This window comes from Medicago sativa, chromosome 2 (genome assembly GCF_051527215.1).
Source record: "Medicago sativa cultivar Bolivia chromosome 2, Bolivia_mono, whole genome shotgun sequence".
Classification (NCBI taxonomy): domain Eukaryota; kingdom Viridiplantae; phylum Streptophyta; class Magnoliopsida; order Fabales; family Fabaceae; genus Medicago; species Medicago sativa.
The window spans coordinates 32,026,969-32,047,412 of NC_140750.1; the positions used below are offsets into that span (position 1 = coordinate 32,026,969).

The window sequence follows — 20,444 nt, forward strand, 5'->3', positions numbered from 1 at the left end:
GGAACATTTTTGTTTAGTATTGTAATTCTCTTTTTACCTGGTTTTTGTATGATAGCTCCAAATAGAAAAGAAAGTGAATGAATTATTGTGCTTTTTGGATTATTATATCTCCGTGAGAGACATTAGCTTTTAGATTTGAACTCATTTAATGTCACACTTTTAAATTTATACTTCTAAATCTAAAATAATGAGAAAATGGAGAGACTTGAACGGAGGACATGATCCTAACCCTCGTAAAATGCAGTTCAAGATTGATTGAGATGAACATTATTCAAAAGTTATTCTTATAATTGATTTTATAACATCAGATTAATGACCTAAATAAATATCAATGATCTAATCATTAATAATGATTTATCATGTGACCTTAACCCATGTTCTCATGTTCTTTCTCTATATAATAATTTTGCTTATAACTACTACCAATCAAAGTCGGGGAAAATGGGGAAAATGGTCGGGGAAAAACATCACACAACGGCCATTATTGCAACATGTAATAAGATTGGATACATCTTCGTAACGTAAACAATCAAAGTCAGAATCACAGGTACTTTCGGGAATTATTACTGCAATGTCAAATAAGCAAAAAGAATGTTAGTAAAAGGTTATAAAATTTTGTGAATAATATATATTAAAATAAAATAAAAATGGTGTGAAAAATGACATACCCTCTACTGGTACAACAAGAGATGGAGAAAAAAGGATGATCAAAGCATAACCATAAAAGAGAATTTGAGCCATATTTTTTCTCCTTTGTATGATATAAACATACAAAAGTTTGATCCCTTTATATATAAAAACAAAATTTCTTGTTTTATTAGCTTCAATTAAATTAACACTTAGGAGTTGCCAGAAGTCATTAACAAAATTTGATATTAATACTAATATGTCTAATCAATAAGTTAAGTTGATCTCTTTACATCACTCAATTGATTACTTAACCTTAACAAACATGGCTAATAAAATCTATGACATTCATGAAAGATCATTATAGTTTTTATTTATCTTTAAGTCTATCGTAAAAGATAAAATCCCAAAAGAAAACCAATATGATGATGAATCATGAAAACAATTTTTTTTTTTTTTTTTTTGCGGTGGAATGATGAAAACAGCTAGTTTTATATATAACACATTGAAGACGTAACAAAGATTTATTATAAATAAAAATATCTTTAGATATTTTTCTTTCTTGAGAAAAGTTTAGATTACAATTATAACTAGTTACAAACCCGTGCTTCGCACGGGTTGAATTACCTTTTTTCGAAAATTATTAGCTAAGCATATTCTACAAAAAATATGTAGTATTGTATTTGAAACTAATGTCAATATAATCTCTTAGCAGAAATTCTGAGTTGAAGTATATAACTTGATGTCAATTACCAGCTATACTATTATGTTTATACACATCAACTTAGTTGTAAATAGAATACTACTAATATAGTAGTAACATTATAATAACATACCAAATTTAAGATGTGTCCACCATGATGGTTAATTTAGAGTACAAAATAAGGTTGGAAACTAAACCAAAATATTCAGATTTTGTGATCAAAACACAAGCTCTACAACACAGATTTTAAAGTATTCATGCATTACGGATTACGAAATTACATTTCCAAAACTACCTGATCATCTTCAATTCCAAAACTAACCACTCCCTCCTGTTGTTTACTGGATGCGGACATGCTTGACATACATTTTGGTCGGTGGATCCACCAAATCAAAGATCAATAAGTCATTCTCTTGTAAGCCGCGGTCTATGACAAAGTTAAACCATTCACCACCCAAATTTTTCTCAGCATTCCTCCTGTCAGCAGTCCTAACCTTGCAATTATACTCCCTCCGTTTCAAAATGAGTGTCGTTTTAACCAAAAAAAAAAATTGTTTCAAAATGAATGTCGTTTTCAGTTTCCAATGCAATAATAACTTTTTCTTTTCAATTGTACCCTTCAATTAATATTATGTTACACTACTTCCAAAGTATTATTTTTTTCTTTAATGAAAAACAGACCAATAGTTGATTAGAATAATTTGGTAAAATTGCTATGACATTTAACTATTTTATTCCATTCCTTAATATGTGTGCAATTGGTTAAAGCGACACTCATTTTGAAACGGAGGGAGTATGTCTTATGTGTCTCCACATCTTCCAAAGTCATCCTTAAATATTTCCTCTTCAAGACCCTTTTGGATATTTGATTAGGAAAATGCTACATAAAATCAAAAATCAAACTGTTAACTTAGATAGAATGCTTCAGCACAATTTTTTGGAGGAAATATTTATCCATGTGTTATTTATCACTCTTAACAGATGGAAATATTTATTTGATAATAGAAGATGATATTAGATTTATAAAAATTAGATTTTTGCATACCAAAGCTTGGGGCCTTTCAACGGAAGCCAAAGCTATTGTGACATTCTTCTCAAAGTGATGATGATCCACGCCGCCAGCTTCTTCCACGTTATCGACAACACCTGCATTCGCTTGAATTTCATTTCCAGCTCCTACTTAACTTGCATGGGGAAAATATTTGGAATGTATTGCTCCTAGTTATGTCAACTTATATATATTCTTCACGCCCTCGTAGTCGAGCCTAATCTTTGTTGGAACTAAAAACCCAAACTCCTTAGCAATTCTGATTCCACTACCCATATAGATCCCCATCTCATCCCTGCCAAAATGTGTGACATAGTCTATCCCTTCATCAGAAAGAAGCAATCCAGGAGCATTGATCTTGATCTCTCTGCGATGTTCGTTGTAGTACTGGTTTCGAATATACGGACCCTACCCTACATTGACATAAAAAATATATTGTTCAACATAATTTAAATAATTTATGCAATCCTGTACTTTTATTACTTCAATGTGGATGTTACCTGGTTTGGCCAAACAATAGTTTCAAGAATTTCTCCTCGTACATCTTGTTTAGAGAACCATCTATATTGTAACAAAAAACTATAAATAATATAGGAATGTAATTTATAACATTGGTATTCTAAAAGTTGTGCTAAAAAAGATAGAATATATTCAGTAATCTAATTTATTTCAAGCTAACTTTATATAAATTATCACGGGTTCAATAACATATTCGATAAAAAAATTCTTCGAAAGAAAAGATGTTAAAACGACGGAACATTGTGATTCATCATAAAATATGTATGAGTTGATTAAGAGATCATATAATCAGTTTATGAGATTAGAAATTGACATAATATTTAGGATGAAAACAATTGGAACCAAAAAGGAACCAATGATGTGTGAATTATGATTACATATTATCCAAAATTATAAAAAAGAGTGTTGTTGTTGTAGAGTTACCAAAAAAGGATTGATACCCATATTTACATCAGATGAAATCAAGCAAAGAAGAAGCATCGGTGAGTGAAGATAATCTTGTCTAGGATTAGAGTTAAGGTGATATGTTGAAAGTGCGGATCATGAACACCAAATCTTTATTTGGGAACGACTTGAACATGCATATTTTTAGGTGGCTTCTCTAGATCAAAAATTAGCTTATCACTTACCTCTAACATATGTTCTAGGCAAAAGTTGAACCATTGACCGCTTAAGTATTTTTCGTAACTTGTTCTCTTTGCCGTTATCAAGCGACACTTATACCTTTTTTGAGTTTGTTTGTCGATGAGTGTGATTTTCTTCCCCGTTCCTTTTAGAAATGTCCTTGATATCTCATTTGGGAAGTGCTAGGTACAAAACAAATTGCAGTGTTAATTAGATGTTATATATATAAGTACATTTCTAAAACATTTACCAAAGCATTATAAAGATTTGTTGTAGGAAAAGAACATGTTCTATTTTGTTCAAGAGATTAGGAAAACAACATTATAATTAACATGATACTAATTGGAACCAATGAAGGAACCAACAATGTGCAGATTAACGTTACATAATAGTTAGGTTTATAAAAAAGACTGCAAGTGTCATAGACTAACCAAAAAGAGATTTTTGCCAATATTTAAATCAGACAAAATGAAAAAAACAAATGGCATCCCAAAGTCAAGATAGTTTACGATTACAGTCCAAAGCGATGCGTCAAAATAGTAGAAGTTCAAATAGTTCAGCAGCAAAGATCTACTTTGGAACAACTCGAACATGCAAGTTCTTCGGTGACTTTTCGAGATCAAAGATGAGCTTACCACCTTCTTCCATCACACGTTCTCTGCAGAAATTGAACCACTGTCCACCCAAGTATTTTTCATAGCTTTCTCTTTCGGCGGTAATGAGGCGACACTTATATTTTCTCTGTGTCTGGTCATCAATGAGAGTGATTGTTTTGCGCTTTCCTTTTAGAATTGTTCTTGACACCTCGTTTGGGAAATGCTAAATAGGGAAATAACAACAATATTAGTCTAATGCATATTAACATGGATAAGACGTATGCGAATATAGTTACATATAATTTATAAAATAAAGGTAGCATAACTGATTTTAAGCTAAAGAAAATGTATCATGACTTCTAATTTATCTTCCTATTATCTTCCTAAAAAGGCTAGATAAATGCATTCATGTGCATTATATGAACCCCATTGACCAATTAACATTGTTGAGACAAATGGAAATTAAGCATTACTCCCGCATGTGCATCTATAGCTAGCACCATTTGACATTGATGTCTTCGAACATTTGGTGCAACTCTCATAATATCATCCAAACTGGTTAGGATTGAATTTAGTTGCTTTCCAAATGGTGATGCAATATGTATCCTAACACAAATTATGCACATGAAATAAAGAATAATGCAATATGTATTTTTAATTTGTGCGTAAAAAAATTCAAAGCATGTTTGTGCATAAAAAAAGCAGATCTTGACTAAATTTATAAATTCAACAATTGGCATAACTTGAGACAGATTGGAAAAATCATTGTACGAAGTACATTGAGAAGAAGCTGAACTTTGACTTAAGTTCTGACTCATGCTTTGACTCTGAGCTTGAGAAGTGTTAAGGTCACGACAACAATTCAAGAAACATGGTCAAAAAACAATCAAATCAGATTGTGAAATAATAAGTTACTCTAACACTGTATTGTGAAATCATAATGCAAACTTACTAAGTCTTAAACTTCTCAACAACTGGATAATGTAGGTTGATGAGCAGCCTCGAACCTGACCAATTGTTACATATATTTGGGTTGCCATTGACTACAAAATGGAAGCAAAGAACTCAAGGTAAATAGATGGTAAATGATAAAGCTACGAAATATTTTTCTCATAGTGTTACATCAACTATATTCTCACTACATAAGGAAAGACATCTTTCAGGTCATTATCAAACTTATACAAAATCCTATCATCTGATGCTGACAAATAAAAATAAAAATATTTGGTATCATTAAATGACAGCGTGAATAAAAATATTTGTGAGGTTGTGATGATTAAACGATATTGAAATTAAATATATAAGTGATAAAAAGATAATAAAATTCCTTTGAAAAAAAGGTAATAAAATTAAATGGGACCTTCTTAAAAAAAATTAAATGGAACGGTTAAAAAAATTAAATGGAAGAAAAAACGTATTGAAATATAATATTAAAAAATAAAATAAAAGGTTCCCAACGTGAATTGAAGAGAGATACTTGTGAAATAAATTGTCGAGAAGTAGTTTTTTGAAGTAGGATTCAACAACTTTTGGTCAAAGCTCATTCCATTCAATTTTATGCATTAAAAAAAGTACATTTTTAAGTAAGTACTTAATTGATATTGTATTTGGCCTAACTTCTCCTTAAAAATGTAGAGAAGTTGAAAAAAAAACCCGGGTCAAACGGTATCTTATTCGCCCACAACGGCAGTGTAGAAGCAACTGAATTTGGGAGAAAAAAATTGGAAAATAGTTAAAAATAAAAAATTGTAAAATAGTTAAAAGTTTTTAAAAATATAAAAATTGGAAAATAGTTAAAAAAAATTGGTGAGCTAGCACTCAACCAAGCAACACTAAAAAAATTATATGCATTAGCGTAACAAAAAAACAGACAGACAGACATAAAATATTACTCTAAACGTTAATGTGTGTATATATTCGCGAGGTTGAAGAAAGGAGATAAAAATATTTGGGATCATTAAATGACAACGTGAATAAAAATATTTGTGAGATTGTGATGATTAAACGATATTGAAATTAAATATATAAGTAATAAAAAGATAATAAAATTTCTTTGAAAAAAAGATAAAATTAAATGGAACCTCCTTAAAAAATTAAATGGAACGGTTAAAAAAATAAAGTTAAATGGAAGAAAAAAACATATTGAAATATAATATTAAAAAATAAAGAAAAGGTCCCCAGAGTGAGTTGAAAAGAGGTGCCTGTGAAATAAATTGTCGAGAAATAGTTTTTTAAAGTAACATTCAAAAGCTTCTGGTCAAAGCTCATTCCATTCAATTTTATGCGTTCAAAAAAAGTACTTTTTTTAGTAAGTACTTAATTGATATTGTGTTTGACCTAACTTCTCCTTAAAAATATAGAGAAGTTTGAAAAAAGTCGTGTCAAACGATACCTTAATCTCCCACAACGGCAATGGAGGAGCAACTGAATTTGGGAGAAAAAATTGAAAAATAGTTAAAAATATAAAAATTAGAAAATAATTAAAAAAAATTGGTTAGGGGTAAAAATGGAAATTCATAGGCCAACTTTAAAAAAAAAACTCTCCAATAATTAATTTACCAAAATGCCCCTAATAGGGGCGAAATGGTAAATTCACCGGACATTTCCTTTTATATAAGTATAGTAGACAAATGTATTCAAAAAAAAAATTGTAAACATATTTTAAAAAATTTAAAAAGTGCTCGGAAACAAAATATATTTAAATTGACTCGAAATCCTAGATGTTCAAAGAGAGCGTTAACTAAGCTCCCACTTGAACCTCTCTCTATACAAATCTACCGTAAGCTCCCACTTGAAGCTTTCCGCCGTTCTCCTTCCTCCTCTCCCTTTTTTTCTTCAAATTGCTCTGGCGAGATGTAGATTCGTTTGCGGTGGTGCGACGAGTACCTTTGTCCTCCGCACCACCTTTTAGTCGTCAGATCTGCCGGTAGCCCCGCTTGTTTTCTTATTTTTCAGCGGTCTGACATATGGGTTCTTATTTTAGTGTGTGGTTCGATCACCATCGCGTCTGTTCTGATCGGCGGACACTCTGTTCGTCGTGGCATGTTTTCTGTTGGTGTCGAAAACCCAAACAAGGGTAGTCCTCACAACAGTCAGCGCCACCGCGGTTTTTCCTAAAGTTTTTCTCCTGATTGTTTTTGAAAGGAAGTTGTTGTTGGTTTATGATCTTTGAAGGTATGTAGTCGATTCGAGGTAGGCGTTCCAATGTTTTGACTCTCCGATCTTTATCCAGATCTGTTGAGATCTGAAGGTGTCAAAGATTAAGGTTTGCCTCCTCCGAACAGCTGCCGCCTTAATATCCGTATCAATTTTTATGATTGATTTCGAACTGTTTTAAAATCCTCATAATTCTATCTGTCTGATGTTGGACTCATGGGCTCGAAAGCAGAGCTTGTTGCTGTTTTTGCAGGGAGTTGATGGATCTTGAATTGTTTCTGTGTTGGCAGACGATTCATACGCCAGGCTAAGAACCGCCGCTCACTTTGTTTGATTGGATTGTGAGGCTCGAAAGGGTCGTTTAACGTGCTGCCATTGTTGCAGAGAGTTGATGGTACATGAACCACCTCCGTGTTGAGCGAGGGTTCAATCACCGCATCGAAGACCTTTAATTAGATTTAGAATTAATTAGAGGTTGATACACTTGTGTGTTGTTTTTATTTTTGTATCACCCGTTTGAGGTCGACTTGCACTCTTGTGTGGTTTTACTAGGTTAGGTTTATGTCCACCAGTTTTTATGTATTTTTTTTCCGTTTTTTAATAAATTTTATGAGCATTTGACAAAGATTATAGTATGGTACCAACTTAGTTGAGAGCCTCTCTGCCTGATGTCATTTTGCCCTGGCCTTATAAAAAAAATATTTAAACTCAATAATTATAATTATTTTTTTCTAATGGGTATTGAATATTTAAATCATAAAAGAGACTATAATATCTATTAATACTAGCGAAAATTTATCGAAATTTGCGTGTAAATTACAAACAATGTTTATATAATTTCTTTTATATAGATTAAAATTATAAGTATAGATATTTGTAACTTTTAAATGTAACAAACTCAACAAATCATATTTATCTTTTCACATTGACAACAATAATATAACAAATATAATAAAAAAAATTATCTTTTTTAATAACACCAACAATATAACATTATTATATGAAATATGTTGAAGGGTATAATCGGAATAACAAAAAAGTCAGCCCAAAAAGAGCTGAAACATGCTATTTTCTTTATATAGTGTGTTTATATATATATAATCAAATATAATTTTATTTTATTTAATTAATTCTTCATATTCCATTATTTAATAAAATCAATAAACCGTGTCATTATATTTTCTTTTAAACTGAAACATATGAAAATATCACTATGATATGTCATCTCAACTATGTTAACATTGAAGGTATTAACAACCAAGAGGAATGCTAGCAACACATATTCTAACACACACAAGAGGAATGCTAGCAACACTTTTTCTAACACACACAAGAGGAATGCTAGCAATACATATTCTAACACACACTTTCCAACACACTCTCTTTGATTGGTTAAAATTCACACAGGTCCCACCAAATTCACATTGGTCCCACCAAATCATGTGGGTCCCATGTGAATTTTAACCAATCAAAGAATGTGTTGAAAAGTGTGTGTTAGAATGTGTGTTGCTAGCATTTCTCAACAACCAATCCAAGAACAACTTGGTAATATTAATAAAAAGAAGGGAAAAAACGAAAACATAAAGAGACATAAACCTTCATTCCCCTCCAAATCTATGGTTAAAGACCAAACAAATAAACCTAACCATTAACTAATTATTTAAGGTGAATTCTAAAATACCTTTGAGTTGAGTTGGATACCGATACTTGATAAGATTTGTTTAACATTTAAACAGTTAACCACGTCTCTGTGGCGCATGTGGCAGAGTAGCACCCAAATGATGTTGTTCAACATGATTTGGACCTTTGGAACAAAATTAGAGAGTATGATCAACGGTCAATTGAGGAGTCTTTCACGACGGTTTTAACCAAAAAACAGAAAAAGTAACTTAAGGAACAAATTCATGGGAATCTGCCGTACCGAACTCTCTCAAGGGGTGAACCGTCTCCAACCGCTCAATGAATGTTCTTTATAGGAACGCTCGAGGTATGGGCAACTCGGATACTTGAGTTGCGTTAAAAAATTTAATTATGTCTCATAAGCAATGTTTAATTTTTATTATGGAGTCAATGGTCATGTTTGCACAAGTTCCTTCTTGGTATTGACAAATTATTGGTGTTTCTTAATAATGTATCAATAATAGAGAGCCTCTTTGTCCGAATTTATGGGCTCTTTGGCGTCATGCTTTAAAACTCATTGTGATTTTTGTGTCGGACCAATGTATTGCTCTTGAGATTCCGGGTGCTCCTTCATCTGTTTATATGGCAGCAATTTATGCTAGTACTAATTATTTGAAGCATCGACAACTTTGGGCAGATCTTACTCATTTGCAAGGGTGTTTTCAGGGTCCGTGGATGTTTATTGGAGATTTTAATGCTGTGATAGGTGCTCTTGAGAAGAGAGGCCATCACCCTCCTCCTCCTATATCTTGTTCGGTTTTTCTACAATGGACTAATGCAAATATTTTATTCCATCTTCCTACTTTGGGTTCTTTATTCACTTGGTCGAATGGAAGGTTTGGAATAGAGAATGTTGCTCTTCGGCTTGATCGGTCAATTTGTAATGATGATTGCATTAACTATTGGTGTAACTTTACTTGCTCTGCCTGATTTCGCCATCAGTCGGATCACCATCCGTTATTACTTTCAGTTGATGCCTCTATAGTTCGGCATGCTATTCCTTTTAAAAAATTTAAAACTGGGACTTCTCATGCGGATTGTCGGAAGTTGGTTTTAGATAACTAGGTGAAGAATGTTAGAGGCACTGGTATGGTCCGCTTGTAGTCTAAGCTTAAGAATCTAAAGCAAATTTTTAAGCATTGGAACCGTACAGTATTCAGAGATGTGGATAGGCAGGTTTGATTGACAGTTGAGGAAGTCAATCGCATTCAGTAGTTACTTGACACAGATGGTTTTACGTATCATCTCTATGCTCAGGATCTTGAGGTATAATCAATTCTTACCAAAGCGTTGAATTTTCAAGAGCAACTGTGGAAAGAAAAGCTAGAGACCAACACTTTATTCACGGTGCGGAAATACTTCATACTTTCACGGGGTCTCTAAAGTCTGGTCTGCTTCGAAAAATATCTCTTCTTTACAGGACGGGAGTTCGGTTATTACTGAGCCAACTGATATTGAGGCCCACATGCTTGCTTATTTTCAGTCTATTTTTAGTATGGATAATAATTGCATTCAGAATAGTTTGATTGATCAAACGATTCCTTTGTTAGTGACTGATGATGATAATCAAATGCTATTGCGATTGCGGTTGCGTGAGGAAATAAAAAATGTGGTGTTTGATCTTAATGGGGATGGTGCTCCGAGACCAGATGGCTTTGGTGGGCATTTTTATCAAACTTTTTGGGACATTGTTGAGACTGATGTGGTGCAGTCAGTGCAAGAATTTTTTATATCTGGTGTTCTGGCTCCGAATATCAATTTTAATTTGATTGTGATGGTTCCAAAAGCTCCTGGACCGAAGTCAATGGGGGATTATAGGCCTATTGGTTCTGCCAACTTTCAGTTCAAAATTGTCACTAAAATTATTGCTAATAGGTTGGCTCTCATTACTATGTGTATTATTTTTGTTGAGCAACATGGTTTTATTCAGAATCGCAACATCTCTGATTGTGTCATTCTGGCTTCTGAAGCTATTAATATGATTGATAAGTGTCAGTATGATGGTGATGTGGCTCTGAAGGTGGATATTTCTAAGGCTTTCGACACTTTGGATTGGAATTTTTTTGCTCTCTATGTTACGGATGTTTGATTTTTTTGGATGTTTTTATTAATTACATTTCGACCATCGTGCACTCGAGGTGTCCTTCAGGGGTACCCCTTGTCTCCCCTTCTGTTCTGTATTGTTGAAGAGGTTCTTAATCGTGCTATTTTTGTGGCACGTGCTACTGTTTATCGGTGTTTTCGGCAAACTACGGGATAATTCTGATTATTACAAGCGAGACCGAACTAGAAATCTCAGGACATGTTGTGCAAAGGTTTTGATCAAAAACAGTTTGAAAAAAGGCCACGAAATGCAGTCAGGTTACTTAGAGAGCAGGACATGTTTTAGAATAAAAAAAAGGCACTGTCTCTCGACAGGTTTGAAATTGCAAGTAAAAGCAAAGTAAAGGGTAAAAGCTTAAACACATAAACTTAAAGGAAATGTAAAATGCATTGCATTAAAAATGAAATGGTCTACAAATGCATTTACATACATTCTGTAAAACTCGTTTCCCTATGCGCCGATAGTTTGAGTGTTGTAGAATTTCTATAAATGATTTGCGAACCACTTTCCGACTAGGAAACTCTTATTAATACATAAAGAAAATAACTGGAAAAAGACTAATCCCACGATCAGCATTTCATCCATATTGGACAACAGCTTATCCCCACGTTTCCACTAAGGAAACTGCCTTTGAGCTTGAAATTGAACCTTTCTCGCCTTGATTGCTTGACTTCGACACAATGATGCCTTCAGCCTTGCTCTGTCGAACTCTTGACCATGCACGCTAGGCTTGCTATCATGTCGAGATCCTCAAATTAAAATGAGAAAGCCTTCATTCCTACAAAGTTACAGGTCAACCAAATGTTGACTATATTAAATGGGCCTGTCGAAATTACAAGCTAACAAACTGCCCCCCAAAATGCTATTTTTGACGAAACTCATCAAGAAAAGAGAAGATCGTCATTTTCGAAGATGTTTCTTATGCCTTTAACTATGAAGCCATGACCATTATGCCTTTTAGGAAGACTTTCTCAACATGCTTTTGATCTCTTGTAAAACACTCCCTTTCAATGATGTCCCAAATGACTTGTCGCCCACTCAGTAACCATTACCTAATGCCAAAATTCATTAACCTCCCACTACTTTGGGAACTACCCTCTACGTGGCGGTTATTGGAAAAGGAAAAAAAAAGTAGCGTTTTACTTATTAACTGCCCCTTCCTGTGTCCATAAAACCCAGCCTTTTCAAACCCATCTTTCACTTAAGGTTTAGCATTCACTCTGAATCTTCAAAACCTTTTGAATTTTGGAACTACTTCCACCTATCATCGAAAAATTTCCAACAAAAAGGCGGTATTACGAGCCTTACCGTGAGACTGTTTGTGGTCCCGATCTGAAGGAAATCAAATTCATTCTGCGGAAAGTAGCCAAACATGGTTCTGACGGGGCTAGGTATTTCATGATGACGCTTTAGGTCTTGTCTAAAGATGGATCCTTTGTTGAAGACGCTTTCTTCATCTTCAAGATCTTTTCAATCGTTGACAATTGGCCAACTATAAAGGGGCTATCATGAACGTCGAAGGCCCTCCTTATTCTTGGGGATATTTCTGGACCAGAACACTTCTCCCAGAGTTCACCTACCGGTTCACTTATACCTCGAACCGAATTTGTCGAGGACATGGGAGAAAGCCAGACGTTTATTGGACATTTCCAGGTTTCGACGATGACTATTCAATGACAGATCTTTGCCTCTTCTATCGCTTTGATGTTGAGATTACTTGGCTTTGAAGATCATCAGAAGCTAGAAGACTGGAAGCTTCAAAAGTATGTCAAATGCTGTTATTAACACGCATATCATTGCAGAAGGTATAGAAGCTTGGAGCAACGACTAAATCAGAGGAATTAAAGGCATTGGATGCTTATTCCTTGAAGAACGTTGGAAAAGGACAATAGTACACGTGTACAACCACCTTCTCCACTACTCTGTTTTATGTCTGCAATAGTACAAGAACAACAGCTGTGACTACGCTGGTAATTCCTCTATACATGGAATGGATTTGAAATTGTTCCTTCATAGGACAATAACCAAATTAAGCAACAGATCATTGGTGATTCGATCAAGCTCCAAATGACTCTTTTTGATGTGCTGGCAATCAACAACGTCTATTTCACACCTCTATATAAAGGAGTGAAGATTTCGATGAGACACACAACAATTTTACAAGTGCCAAAACTCTGCTAAAATTGTTTCACATCAAAGTTCACTTAGAATTTCTTATCACTTTCATATCTTAGAAATTCTCGAGTCTTAAGAGTATGTATCTGATTTGTATTGTGAACACCACTGATTGTATATCAAGTGTTCAACCTCAAACATATTTCTTTGTAATTCTGTTTGAATAGAAGTCTCTTGCAGTTGTGCTTGAGCATAGGAAGTCTCTTGATTTTGTTCTTGAGCATAGGAAATCTCTTGCAGTTGTGCTTGAGTAGTTTGAAGTCTCTTGCTAGTTTTAGCAGTGAGCATTTGTAATCAAATATTGATTTTAGTGAACTCTCCTTGGAAGTGCAAGGGGGATAGGACTACTTCCGGTTTGTGGAAGGAACCTGTATAATTTCTTGTGTCTTTCTTTTTTCTCTCTAATCTTTACTTATCTGCTGCATTTAGACTCTGAACATCACTTCAGAAGCTGAACTCTGTCAGGTTCTGAACAGTGACTTCAGTTTTAGGAGAAGAAAAAGAAACCACAATTCAACCCCCCTTCTTGTGTTTTTCTCACCTTCAGATTCTATAATCCAAACTGGGGTATTTTCGGAGTTGAGTATACCACTTGAGAAGGGAGTAGGGTAGAAAAAGAAATTGCAAACTATTTGGGTCCATAAGGGATAAGAACCAAGCTCATAAGGGATAAAGTATTACTTTTCCCACCCTATTGTCTTCTCACGCACCCTATAAATTTTTCAAAAATGCCCTTGTGCAATTCGGATTTCATAATCCAAATTCATGTTTCACTAATTCGAATTCTAAAATGCGAACAATGCATATGTATAATCAGTTATCAGACTCTCACATTTCAGCAGTTTTGAGTTTTGCTTTTAAAAACAACAAAAAAACTAAGTAAAAAAATACTAAAAACCTGTCAAATAAATTCATAAAAATATAAAAATACCACAAAAAAATTCTAAAAATCAAATAAAACTAATGAATTTTTTTTTTTGGATTTTTCTGAGAATATGAAAAATAAAAAAAAATGAAAAATGGGTCTAAACGATAGAATTTTGGATTTTGAGGGGCAGGGTCCCATAAGAAGTCCCTTCTAAGGGAGTCATGGTCGTTGAATTTTTTTCTAATTTTCTGGGGAAGTTTCGGAGCAATCCGATCAAGTAGTTCGAAAACCCGATTTTTTACTAAGAACAAGTAAGAATGACCCAAAACAGAAGGATGAGAGTTATGAATATTAATATTGTTCTTAAAATGACTATCCATGTTACAAACATGTTTAGAATTTGTGCTGATACAGTTCAGATTATATAATCCGAACTGTTTTTCCTTTGAAAAATGGTCTTTCGGGGGTGTTCGGATTATGTAATCCGAAAAAATCACGTAACGCGCCCTATTTTTTGATATTTTCGGATTACAAAATCCGAAAAAATCCGTAACTCATTTTTTGGAAAAAAACTAGTTCGGATTATGAAATCCGAAAACTTCAAGGACATTTTTGAGAAAAAAAAATAAGGCGCGCGAGAACTGGGAAAAGTAATACTATAAGGGATAATAACCAAGCCCATTATTAAGTCTTGTTTCATTTTGCAAAAAGGCTTAAATATGGAAATGGTCCCTGCAAATATCTGTCGTTTTGGTTTTAGTCCCTGTAAAAATATTTTTTTGGTTTTAGTCCCTGCAAATATAGAATATTTGGTTTTGGTCCTTGGTATTTTGTTTTAATCCTTGTAAAATCATTTCATATTGAAATTGGTCCCTATAATATTCATTGTAGTCCTCAAAAGGACTAAAATCAAATATTCTACATATTACAAGGACCAAATCCAATATGAATCAATTTTACAAGGGCTAAAACAAAATACCAAGGACCAAAACCAAATTTTTTATATTTGCAGGGACTAAAACCAAAAAAATATTTTGACAGGGACTAAAACCAAAATGTCAGATATTTGCAGGGACTATTTTCATATTTAAGCCTTGCAAAAACCGTCCATTCCGAAGTTTATTTTAATTTTTTATTTTGTATGCCTTTTATGTTACTATCTTTTTGAAGTCACTTTTGTCATTATCTTTTTTTTGTTTTTTTTGTTAAATTTATTTCATTTGAAAGCTTATATTTCAAAGTTTGTCATAGACCTTTAAATTCGTTTGTCCATTGAACAAACCTTAAGCCAACGACTTGGAGAATTATTACTTGAGGACAAGGCACATAAGGGCCATAAGTAACACTAACTAAAACGACAAGTGACACTCATTTTATTAAATTCTACATATCTGGGTCTTCACTATACCTTTGTTGAACAAGTCAATCAAATTTATGGCTGAACCAATCATAAATAATACTAGCTAACATAATAAGTTGAGATTTGATAAACTTATCCATAATATATGATAAAGAGCAAAATTGAAGACTAAAGTGAAAAGAATGAATGGTGTGAAAGGTATCCTGCGCCGCATTCCTTTACCACAACACCTGATTCTTGTCTCTTTTCTTTATTTTGGTATGACTTTGGGGCAAGTGACAGTTTTTTGTCGTTTAAGTTCATGAGTAAACTCAGTCCTTTGAAATACGGTGGCAATAATTCCTACAAGACAACCAGGCACGGCAGTGTTCTATGTTAGTGTTGTCCTACTTGAAGTTGAGAGGTCATGACATGATTTTTTATATTCTTAAGGTATTGCAAGAAAATATGGTAGTAGGCAAAGTTTATTATGTAAACTAGTTTATTATGTAAACTACGTGCCCGTCTTTCCGCTCTTTTTTATTGCACTAATGTTTGAAATTGTAAACGGTGTTTTTTTTTATAAAATTTTGATTCTAATTAAAACTAAAAAAATGTAAATATTTATTGCTTTCAAGTTATAACAAACTAAACTAACCATAATTATTTATTTCAATGACATCAATGATATAACAAAAAAATATAATCTAATTTTTTTTTAATGACACCAACACCAAATCTTTATTATAGAAAAAGTTGTAAGGTTATAATTGGGATAATGAAAAAGTAAGTATAGATTTATTTTTTGAGCAAAAAAAAAAAGTAAGTATAGATATATTTATCTAGTTTGTTAAATTTTTTAGATGATAAAGGAAAAAAGTGGATATTATATATATATATATATATATATATATATATATATATGTTATATATCGTGTTTGTTATAATTTTATTTTAATATTTGAATTTAGTTTTTATCTATTTATTATATTTGTATTGAAAATTGAGGGTAATTTTGGAAAGAGAAAAACCAACCAAAAAAATCAAAACATACTATTTTCTTCTTTATATAAAGTAAGATACCAAGTATTGAGATTATATTTTGGAACAGGTCGCTCTTTGTTCAAATGTACTCTATATTTTGACTTTAAATTCTTAATTACTAGATACACAAATAAAAAACGGTTTATATTTTTATGGACACACTTTTTCTCTTATACTCTTTTTTTTTTGACAATACATAATATATGTAAGGTCTGAGGTTCGAACCCCAGCCACCATAAAAGAATACTTTTATTTTAGAGAATTTATTAATATTGAAGTTGTGGATTGTTTTAGAAAAGTTTGTGTTATAAAAAATATTCACAGTGATCCCTTCAAATAATATATATATATATATATATATATATATATATATATATATATATATATATATATATATATATATTCATAGTGTTATATCTCTATCTTTGGTGGTCATTACTCATTAGCAGGATCGGCCTTGAGGGAGTGCAAGGTGCTCTACCAGAACGGGCCTCCAAATGTTACAGACCTCAAACAAAAAATTATGTCTAATATCCACCCCCCATTTAAATAAAAAAAAATTTATGTTACTTCTTTTTCTTTCTTCAGTACACGTTTGAGTTTTTGTTTTTAGACTCTAGTTCTCCTTCCTGTACATAAATTTGATACTATCAGACCATCCTAATTTGTAAAATCATTTAATCAGTCAAATTGGAAAGTTATTTCATTGAAAGAATCACAACAATCATTTTTTTTCGCATAAACCATTCGTTTTCCCTTCCCTCAACAAATGAGTGACAAATCCAAACGACACTGTTAGGTAAATTTCATCTCTCTTTCACTTAATTTTTTTTTTATTTCGTTTCATGTTTAGAAGTTCTTATTCTAATTTTTTAATGAAGTTTAACTACACAAAAAAATTATGTTTTTATTTTACTAGGGGTCTATTTTAAAAAGTATTTCATAGGGACGGCCTTGCTCATTAGGCAAAGGTTGTAGTTGTTTCTCCGGTGTTTTCCATGTTATAAATTATTATGTGGTGATTGTATTCTTTAAGATAATTGATTTTCATCGATTCATTATGTTAAAAATCTACATACGCATCTACACCCAATCTCTATAAGGCAAATTACTATCCTAGGTGCAATTTCTTTTAGTCGACTTTGGGACATAAGCCTAGTTTTGTATGGCGAAACATATGTAATTCCAAATTTATTCTCAAAGCTGGAAGCAGATGGAGGATAGGTGATGGTGAGGATATCTCAGTTTGGTATAACAAGTGGATTGCAAATGATGTTACACTTATCCCACATGCTAATGGAGATTTTCCTCTAGCTGATCTAAGAGTCTCAGATTGCATGATACATAACCGAAGGAATGGAATCTACCTTTTCTACAGTCAATCTTTGATCACCATGTAGTTGAAAATATAGTGAACACACTGCTCTACCCATCAGTGACGGAAGATCGACTCATCTGGAAAAAAGAAAATCATGGTGAATACTCTGTTCGTAGTGCATACCGTTTTTGTGTGCAAGAGTTACTTGATACATCTCATTTCAAGGTACAAGGCTCTTGGAATCTAATCTCAAAGCTCAAGATTCCCCCAAAGGTAAAAACTTTATGTGGCGAATCTGTAGGAATTGCTTACCAAATCGTGTCGTCTAAAAGATAAAGGAGTCACATGTCCTATGGATTGTATGCTGTGTACGGTGGGGAGTGAGGATACACTTCATTTATTTTTTCAATGCCCAAGTAGCTTAAATGTTTGGAGTATGCTTCCTTTCTTTTCTTCTATTTCTATTTTGCTACAAAAAGATATGGATAGCAAGAATATTATTTTCAAAGCATTACAGGAGTTATCTAATGAAGATGCGGCTTTATTTTGTTGTGTGTTGTGGAGTATATGGAAACAAAGAAACAACAAAGTGTGGAATGAGGTAATTGATACTCAAGTCTATGTTGTGGAGAGAGCAAAAGCTATGCTTCATGATTGGCAAGATGCACGTAGGTTTCATAATACATCTTGTGCACAACCGCGACAAGAAGGAAATGTGAAATGGATCAAACCAGCTGAAGGAAGATTTAAGTGCAATATTGATGGTTCTTTCTCACAGCTTTCTAATAGAGTGGGAATAGGAGTCTGTATAAGAGATGATACAGGCACTTTTGTTTTGGCAAAAACTGAATGGATTACTCCAGTCTGTGAGGTACATGTTGGCGAAGCTCTTGGATTGTTATCAACTATGGAATGGGTTCATCAATTACACTTGGGACTTATCGATTTTGTGCTTGATGCCAAAAAAGTAGTGGATAGTTTTTCATCTGCACGTCAGGATGTTACATAATCTGGGATGATTATCCATAATTGTAAAACTATCTTTGAACAATATTATGTCAACTCTAGTGTTGAGTTTGTAAGGAGACAAGCAAATGAGGCAGCCCATAGATTAGCTAAGGAGGCCACATCTTCAGCTAGTTTCTAGATTTTGGTAGAAATACCAGATTGTATTGAACACACATTTTAAGTAATGAAATGATATAAACTTATTTCTTTAAAAAAAAAAGTTTCCCAATCACTATCTACACGTAAAAACCTTAATGATACGTAGGATATACATCGAGGATTGAGCTACATTGGCCTCTACTACGACGTCTTAAATATTTTTTAGATTTTGTTCTATTTTTAAAAATTGAGTTCCTAATAAAAAGAGAATGTTGTTGGACCTTAGAAATCATTTCAAATATATTAATATTTTCACCAATTGAAGCACAAAAAATTAAAAATTTAGACGCTCAAAATTTTGAGGGGTTTTGTTGTTGGTCTGTTTGCACATCTCATTAGTCGGCCTTGACCTCTACTATATTACATTAGATCTTTGTCATTTCCTTCCTATTATGTAATCGGGTCAAAATACCTCTAATATTCCTTTATAATATAGAGTAATGATATGTGTACATCTCTAATTTTACTATATCCATTGAACAAGGGTAGTGATATTTGAACAACTATATGAAACAACTTTTGGTGACAACTTGTTTTCTCTCTCTTTTCATTGGTTAAAAACAATGTAGAGAGAAAAAAGAAGAGAGAGAATAAGAAAATAATGTGAGTATGAGACATAAAGTTGTCAAAAGGTTGTCACAAAATGATTGTACAAATATCATTTCTCATTGAACAATTCACCCTCTCTCTATCTCTTATCATCAATATATGATGACATCTAATACACCACTATCTTTATTTCGGAACATGATTCCCTGCTGTAACAGCAGGGTGCTGTAATCAATTACAGCCATATGATCACAATTGAATGGTCAAGATTGTTTTAACTAAAAAAACACAGTTTCAATCTCAACCGTTTGATCTGAGATGAACAGCTGAGATTGGAAACTGTGTGTAACTGTGGGTTTTTTCTACAGCAGGGAATCCTGATCCCTTTATTTCTATCTCATGATGTATAACGGTCGTATGGGTGACTAGGTGTCCATCCATTTTTTCCTAAAAATGCATATACACAACAAATGATTGAGTGGTTATAATGTCAACCATTAATTTTCTCTCTTTAGAAATGTCAGATCCCCTAGAAACATATAAGACTGTCAACCACTAATTAAGGATACGAGCTGATCCACATAACAATATCGCTTTGGATGGTTCAATTTTAAAATCCATCATCCTAAAGTTTCATTTTTTCTTTGGTCAAAAAAAAAAGTTTTTTTTTTCTTCCTTTGGAAGAACTTGTTTGATTTTCTAAATTTACTACGTGGGTATGTGCATGTCAAAAATTTCATTGCTAATATATTACTGAAAAATGTGATTTTCCAAAAGTTGAATATTTTGTCTAGAACACGGGATAGACGCGCAAGAAAGAGCATTTTTGTTCCAAAAGTCTTCTTCCAGAAGTCCAGAACAAAACAAACTGTATTTTCATTCTATAAATATAGTCTTCTTTCAATTGAAAATAATAAAATAAAATTT

The 20,444-nt window shown here is 32.9% G+C and overlaps 1 protein-coding gene and 2 long non-coding RNA genes across 3 annotated transcripts; 2 read left to right on the plus strand and 1 right to left on the minus strand.

Moving 5' to 3' along the window:
• Nucleotides 1–337: 337 nt before the first annotated feature.
• LOC146946287 (uncharacterized) lies at nucleotides 338–808 on the minus strand. The gene is made up of 2 exons (XR_015026678.1): nucleotides 669–808; nucleotides 338–566 (listed from the first exon to the last, which is right to left on the minus strand). It is a non-coding gene; the product is annotated as an uncharacterized LOC146946287 (long non-coding RNA).
• Nucleotides 809–6,769: 5,961 nt separating this feature from the next.
• LOC146946288 (uncharacterized) lies at nucleotides 6,770–7,928 on the plus strand. Its single transcript, XR_015026679.1, has 2 exons — nucleotides 6,770–7,382; nucleotides 7,506–7,928. It is a non-coding gene; the product is annotated as an uncharacterized LOC146946288 (long non-coding RNA).
• Nucleotides 7,929–18,282: 10,354 nt separating this feature from the next.
• On the plus strand, nucleotides 18,283–18,810 carry LOC146946289 (uncharacterized). Its single transcript, XM_085748184.1, has one exon. It carries the CDS (start codon nucleotides 18,283–18,285, stop codon nucleotides 18,808–18,810), a length of 528 nt encoding a protein of 175 aa, XP_085604310.1.
• Nucleotides 18,811–20,444: the final 1,634 nt, after the last annotated feature.